The 7,417-nt window shown below is 37.0% G+C and overlaps 1 protein-coding gene across 2 annotated transcripts; it reads right to left on the reverse strand.

Moving 5' to 3' along the window:
* Positions 1–407: 407 nt before the first annotated feature.
* LOC141173034 (formyl peptide receptor-related sequence 4-like) lies at positions 408–6,181 on the reverse strand. Of its 2 annotated transcripts, XM_073657667.1 has the most exons (3): positions 6,094–6,167; positions 5,752–5,792; positions 408–1,744 (listed from the first exon to the last, which is right to left on the reverse strand). In XM_073657667.1, the coding sequence occupies exon 3, from the start codon at positions 1,692–1,694 to the stop codon at positions 651–653; it is 1,044 nt and encodes a 347-aa protein (XP_073513768.1). In that variant the 5' UTR covers positions 1,695–1,744; positions 5,752–5,792; positions 6,094–6,167; the 3' UTR covers positions 408–650. The 2 variants fall into 2 exon arrangements, with proteins under 2 accessions (XP_073513768.1, XP_073513767.1); XM_073657666.1 differs by lacking the exon at positions 5,752–5,792 and having other exon boundaries at positions 6,094–6,181.
* Positions 6,182–7,417: the final 1,236 nt, after the last annotated feature.

Here is a 7,417-nt window from a genome sequence, read left to right on the forward strand (position 1 = left end):
TCAACAGGACAATGACCCCAAACACACCTCCAGGCTGTGTAAGGGCTATTTGATCAAGAAGGAGAGTGATGGGGTGCTACGCCGGATGACCTGGCCTCCACAGTCTCCAGACCTGAACCCAATCAAGATGGTTTGGGGTAAGCTGGACCGCAGAGTGAAGGCAAAAGGGCCAACAAGTGCTAAGCATCTCTGGGAACTCCTTCAAGATTGTTGGAAGACCATTTCTGGTGACTACCTCTTGAAGCTCATCAAGAGAATGCCAAGAGTGTGCAAAGCAGTCATCAAAGCAAAAGGTGTCTACTTTGAAGAACCTAGAATATAAGACATATTTTCAGTTGTTTAACACTTTTTTGTTAAGTATATAATTCCACATGTGTTAATTCATCGTTCTGATGACTTCAGTGTGAATGTACAATTTTCAGAGTCATGAAAATACAGAAAAATCTTTAAATGAGAAGGTGTGTCCAAACTTTTGGTCTGTACTGTATATTTGATTCTTACATATTGATAAGTGTTTTAACTTAGGCTACTCTGTTGTTAAATTTATCTAATTCAGCTTTTTTATTTTTGATAAATGACTAATAAAAAGAAAAAACAGAAAAAAATCCCTTTAGCAATAACTTAACAGTCTATATTTGATCCAGTTCATGCTACTGTATGACTTCTTGTTTGTCCTCTGTATGTGCACTTGTAAGAGCTATACTTCCTTCTTGTTTCTCGCAGTCTTCCTTCTCCTCGTCTTCTATAAAGGCCTTCTCAAGCGTAGCCTGGAATGATCCGCAACATTTTTCCTTGAAATCTCGACCAATGAAGACGTAGAGGATGGGGTTAATGCAAGAATTCATGATTATTAGGAGCATTGCGATAAAACCTCCATAATAAATTACATAAAAATGAGTCCAAATGGATGAAAATATTATATAAAACGAAAACAAGTAACTTGGAAACCAACAGATAAAGAATGCAATGATGATGGCCACGATGGTTTTCAAAGGCTTAGAAGATGTGAAGATGCGTTTCCTTCTCATGTGCAAGACAATGACTGTGTAACAGGAGACAATGATAATAAAAGGTAAAAGAAAGTAGAAAACAAAGCTAAAAACTGTCTTGTTTATGGAAATTAAACTAGCTATGTCAAACATGCAAAACGTTTCATCATAATTGTTTAACGTGTCTTGATATGTTATGAAGGGTGTAGCCAGGGCCAATGAAAATATCCAAATAATCAGGGCAATGATGAAAGCCAATCTTGGCCTCCGGTGGTTATGACACCATACCGGGAACATGACACAGATGCATCGGTCTACACTGATGACCGTGAGCTGGAGGACACTGACTGACGTGTTAAGATAAAAAAGTAATGGCATTAGCATACACAAAAATTTTGACCAATTTGATAATAAAATTTGTGAAATGTACACAGGAAACGTTAATGCAAAGAAGAAATCAGCGACGGCCAAGCTGAGGAACCACACGACGTTGACTGTCTTTTTCATCCTGAAGAAGCCGAACCAAATGACAAGACCATTTCCAATCATTCCCAACAAACAAAACACTGAGCAGATCACCGCAAAGCAAATGCCCTGAGTAATAATGGCATTTTCTTCATCACTTCTTGTATTGTTTTTATAATAATATGTATATTCTGAATCGATGGTATTTTCCAGGGAAGTGAAATATGTTACATTCTCCATTATTTTTTTCTGTGTTATATCTGTCAGGAATATTTTCTTGTATTTCTTTTCTGGAAAGTTAAATAAAAAAAGATATATATATAAATGAAATGTGTAATATTGTATGACTGTAGCTTTCTGCTCTCACTGTCCTATTAGAAAATTTTAGGATATTAGTTGACTCAAATAGAGTTTGGAAAAAAATAATTGAGAAAATTATTTGCAAAAAAATAAAATTCTGTCTAATTATTTTCTCCTCTCCCCCAATTTAATTTTGTTGACTCATCATTAACTTTTAACTGTGAAAGTGCAAACAAGTTGTTTAATTGGAAGTAAACAAATCAGGACCAAACTCATGAGTGCTGGCCTTATCTTTCTCATTATTACTTCAGTTAGGATTAAACAGTTGTAAATTTTCCTAAAATACCATAACTGACCATATGTAAGGCTGTAGAAAAAAATAAGTAATGGATTCGACCCAAAACCAAATCGCAAGGGAGCATGCAGATCTCTAGTGCAGTAAAGACTCTTTTTGTTTATCTATTAATTTATGTCCCCCTTTTTGATCAACAGGTTTACTATGTGCACATTATATACAGTTGCCTCTTATTTATCAATCATTGATTTCCTTGTATCACATATCACTTTGTTCCATACCATTGGGTTTTATCATATATATCATGCCTACTTGATTATTATTATTTACATGAATTAGATAACTTGTCTATACACATAGAAACACTTATTTGCTCTTATCCCTTTTATTTATCAATAGGTTTACTAGGTTCACATTAAATATTGCTGCTTTTTTATACATTACTTATCTTCTTGTAGCACAAGTCACTTTATTCTTACCAGCAGGCTTTATTGAAATACACACGTGGCCAAAATAGTTGGTACTCCTCGTTTAATGAAAGAAAACCCCACAATGGTCACAGAAATAACTTGAATCTGACAAAAGTAATAATAAATTAAAAATCTTTGAAACAGAACAAATGAAAGTCTAACATTCCTTTTCTGCTTCCACAGAATTTAAAAAAGAATTAAACTCATGAAATAGGCGTGGACAGAAATGAGAGTACTGTTCTTTACTTAATATTTTGTTGAACAACCTTTTGAGGCAATCACTGCAATCAAACGATTCCTGAAACTGTCAATGAGACTTCTGCATCTCTCGACAGGTATTTTGGCCTACTCCTCATGAGCAAACTGCTCCAGTTGTCTAAAGTTTGAAGGTTGCCTTTCCAGACGGCATGTTTCAGCTCTTTCCTAACATGCTCAATAGGATTTAGGGCAGGGCTCATAGAAGGACACTTCAGAATTGTCCAATGTTTTCCTCTTAGCCATTCTTGGGTGTTTTTAGCTGTGTATTTTGGGTCAATATCCTGTTGCAAGACCCATGACCTGTGACTGAGACCAAGCTTTCTGACACTGGGCAGCACATTTCTGTCTAGAATCCCTTGATAGTCTTGAGATTTCATTGTACCCTGCACAGATCCAAGACACACTGTGCCAGATGCAGCACAGCAGCCCCAGAACATAACAGAGCCTCCTCCATGTTTCACAGTAGGGACAGTGTTCTTTTCTTGATATGCTTCATTTTTCCATCTGTGTACATAGAGCTGATGTGCCTTGCCAAAAACTTCCATTTTTGTCTCATCCGTCAATAGGACATTCTCCCAGAAGCTTTGTGGCTTGTCAACATGTAGTTTGGCAAATTCCAGTCTGGCTTTTTTATGATTTTTTTTAACAATGGTGTTCTCTTTGGTCATCTCCATGAAGTCCACTTTGGATCAAACAATGACGTATGGTGAGATCTGACACTGATGTTCCTTGAGCTTGAAGTTCACCTTTAATCTCTTTAATCCTGGGCTCTTTTGTTACCATTCGTATTATCCGTCTCTTTGATTTGTCATCAATTTTCCTCCTGTGGCCACATCCAGGGAGGTAGGCTACAGTCACATGGATCTTAAATTTCTGAATAATATGTGCAACTGTAGTCACAGGAACATCAAGCTGCTTGGAGATGGTCTTATAACCTTTACCTTTAACATGCTTGTCAATAATTTTCTTTCTGAGACAACTCTTTCTTTGCTTCCTCTGGTCCATGTTGAGTGTGGTACACACCATGTCATCAAACAGCACAGTGAGTATGTGAAGCCCTATATACAGGCCCACTGACTGATTACAAGATTGTAGACACCTGTGATGCTAATTAGTGGACACAATTTGATTTAACATGTCTATTTTGTCACATTATTTTCAGGGGTACCATCATTTCTGTCCAGGCCTCTTTCATGAGTTTAATTTTTTTTAAAATTTTGTGGAAGCAGGGTTGCAAAGCAATGACTAACTTTTATTTGTTCATTTTCATAGATTTTTAATTTATTATTACTATTGTCATATTCAAGTTATTTCTGTGACCATTGTGAATTTTTCTTTCATTAAACGACGGGTACCAACAATTTTGACCATCTGTGTACATATCATCATGGCTACTTGATAAGTACTATTTGTATTTCATACTTCAATTATGGTTTTGTTAATAACAATTTCTTTTTTCTTGCTCTAATCACTTTATTAACCTGTTTAAATATATGTTAAATTCACCAAACATTAGCCCCAAAATTCATAAGGCCGTAAAGCACAAATAATGATTAAACCAAAAGGAGCACTTTACAAATGAATCTAGTATCTTAAAAGTCAGTAAATTTTATTTAGAAAAATAAATACAAGACATAATAAAAACACATAAAAAAGTGGAAAAAATACACTGGTGAAACTGAGGGACGAGGGACGAAGCATTTCAGTGTGAAACGCGCGTTGTGTGTGGTGGGACCCTGGAGTCCTTACTGAGCTAATTTATGTGCTGATGATATTGTACATCTGCTGGCTTTGCTTATATGTCAGCATAATTTTACCCTTTTTTCTTGGTACACTGTTGCCTTTTTATTATATTACATGCCATGATGTTATGTTGAGCATTAATAATCATGCACATACTTGATACCCTATAGATATGTGTGCTACATAGAGTTATATATTTAACCTCTGAGTATTTATGCAGCTAGGATAATATTTAATATCTTATCATTAGCACATTAGAGACTGTTATTACCACCCGGGTGCTCCCACCAAGGTTTCACCAGTGGTTTTTCTCACTTTTTTATGTGCTTTTATTATAGCTTGCATTTATTTCTCTAAATAAAACTTAGTGACTTTTAAGATACTGGCCTTGTTTGTAAAGCTTTCTTTTTGGCTTGTTTATATATTTAGACATATTCATTCAATAACATATATTTTCTTTAATACTTTACTAAATTTCTTCATGACTCTGTGGTATGTTACTTGCTTCATTCACATTTATGGTAACCTTCCTCATCATGTATTTTAAGCTTTTTGTGTAATTTCTTTCCCTTAAACCATTCTAATCTACTTTGATTTAATTAAATGTAATAAAATAATAATAATTTTTATTTCTATAGCGCCAAAATATTCCGCAGCACTTTACATTTTAGACTATATTGATCAGTTATAATTAGCATCTGTAGAGCGAAACGTTTTCCTATTTTTTAAGAAAGCAAAAAGGAATTTTTTGCTTTTGATTTCTCCAAGTGGATCCAAATGTGTAATTTCCAAAAATGTGCAGTCTTTCTTTGAAATAAATTTTGCATTGACTTCCTTTATAATAAAACATTTTCATGTGTCAGGTTTTTTTTTTCCTGAGCAAAAGCATAAAGCTCTTCATTGTCGCCTAAAGTGAAATTAACGCCAATGTTTTGGACCAAAAATATGCATACTAAAATTATACACTTTAAATATATTGATTCCAAGGAAAATAATGTAGGTTTTTTATGTGTTTGGGTTGATTCTCCTTTTTTTGGAGGGGATGGTGAGGATTAAACATTTTTAAAAGTGTACATGGTGTGTATGATGCTCTACATGTACTAAAAAATTAAAACAGTATCTTTTCCCCAATATAACAAACCTAAATCGGTGGAAATTATCCAAATTACAAAATCCAGCTTTGATGTAACCTAACAATGAGTTTTTGGAGGAAAGTCTACACTTAACCTACCTTTTGCCAAAGGGAGACTTCAAACAGATAGTGAAGAAGCCCTTTAAGAGACCAAAGAATGACAAATGAATGCGGTGTTACATTTAGAAAGACCCTGCCCATGTATCAGGTTGTTGCCGCAGTTCATCGTTTCCTATTCCATTTTGAGCTCTCAGTTTGAGGTTTCATTGACGCAACAGAGCAGATGATTCTTTTTTTCACTTAGTGTCTAAACTTAATAGTTTCAAATTATTTAGTCAGTTACATTCCTATTAAGGCTACCAACATTTCTTAAAGCCATGTGCAACAGAGAATTATTACAAGCTCATATTATACTATTGCATTAATCGTCTATATACCTACCAGTTGCTTTTGCACTTCTGCTTGTATCGATGGCTTTTCTGTCTCTGTAAGTCCAGATATTTTCTCCAGTCATATATATTAGATCTGTAGTACGATTTCGTAATCTTTTCTGAGAACACTCTATCTTTAGAAATATTTCCACATTACTAACATCTGCTCCAAATCTTTCTTGTCAGACTTTTATGGTAACTGCTTCCTTTTTTATCTATGTGTAGCTAATGCAATGGTGAATACAAGTGATGAGTAAATGTGCTCGACACTACTCAGTACTCGCCCGAGCATCATGGTGCTCGACAAGCTGAGTATTTCCGGGTTGCTCTGGCGGGAACTCGGGTCCCCGCCCTGCATATTTAGCACTCTTTAGATAGCCAATGAACATGCAGGAATTGCTTGCCATGCACTGTAATGCTGTAGCCATGTTGGTTGTGGCATTACAGTGATTGGCTCTCCGCTAGTGTTGAGCCACCCCCGTAGTGTTCGAGTTCGGTTCGGTTCGTCGAACACCCATGTGTTCGCCGAACTGTTCGTCGAACTGTTCGTCGAACACCTTCGAACACCGTTAAAACCAATGGCAGGCAAACAAAAACACATAGAAACACATAGAAAACACCTTCAAAGGTGTCCAAAAGCTGACAAACTGCTCAGAAGACACAACTAACACATGGAAAAGTGACAAGTACATATAGTCATGCGAAAAGAAAAGAGGTGGAGGAGTAAAAGGAGGGGGAGACACAGATATAGGCATGTCATGCCCTTCTAAAATCCAAAAAGTGAGAAGCCGAGACGGCCAGTCCGCTCCTGCCCGTGCCACCTCCGTGTCGCCGGGTTTGTGCCAGAGCCGCGGTGAACCCTGATGGCCAGCCCCCCTCTCCCAATACCGGTGCCTGTCCGCTGGTGGGTCGAGAGAGCCCCCCTGTGGTGGAGGCAGCTCTAAGCTTTTTAATTTAAATTGTCCCTCTAATTTGAATGAATACACTTTAAATCCATTTACAAGGATCTATTGGAGGGCAAGTCTCATGCCAGCAGCCGCGTAATTCCAGCTCCAGTAGCGTCCACTAAAGCTGCTGCAGTTAAAAAGCTTTTATAAGGATCGAGCTCGGCTGTCCACCGCAAGGCATCCTAGTGCCAGTCCCAGCCCCTATGCCTTGGGGTGCCTCCTGATGCTCTTCACTGAGTATCCCGTGGTGCCGAAGCATTTCCTTTGAAAAAATTAAGTGTCCAAACTACAGGTGGTGTAGCTTGCTTAACAGCCGGGATAATCCGCTGACTAGCAGACACTGCTACTAGGCACAAAGTATTTCCTGGGCTAGATGCAGTTAAAAAT

The sequence above is a fragment of the Phyllobates terribilis genome, unplaced genomic scaffold, assembly GCF_046119375.1.
Source record: "Phyllobates terribilis strain yellow unplaced genomic scaffold, ASM4611937v1 Scaffold_12__6_contigs__length_324123572, whole genome shotgun sequence".
NCBI classification, from domain to species: Eukaryota; Metazoa; Chordata; class Amphibia; order Anura; family Dendrobatidae; genus Phyllobates; species Phyllobates terribilis.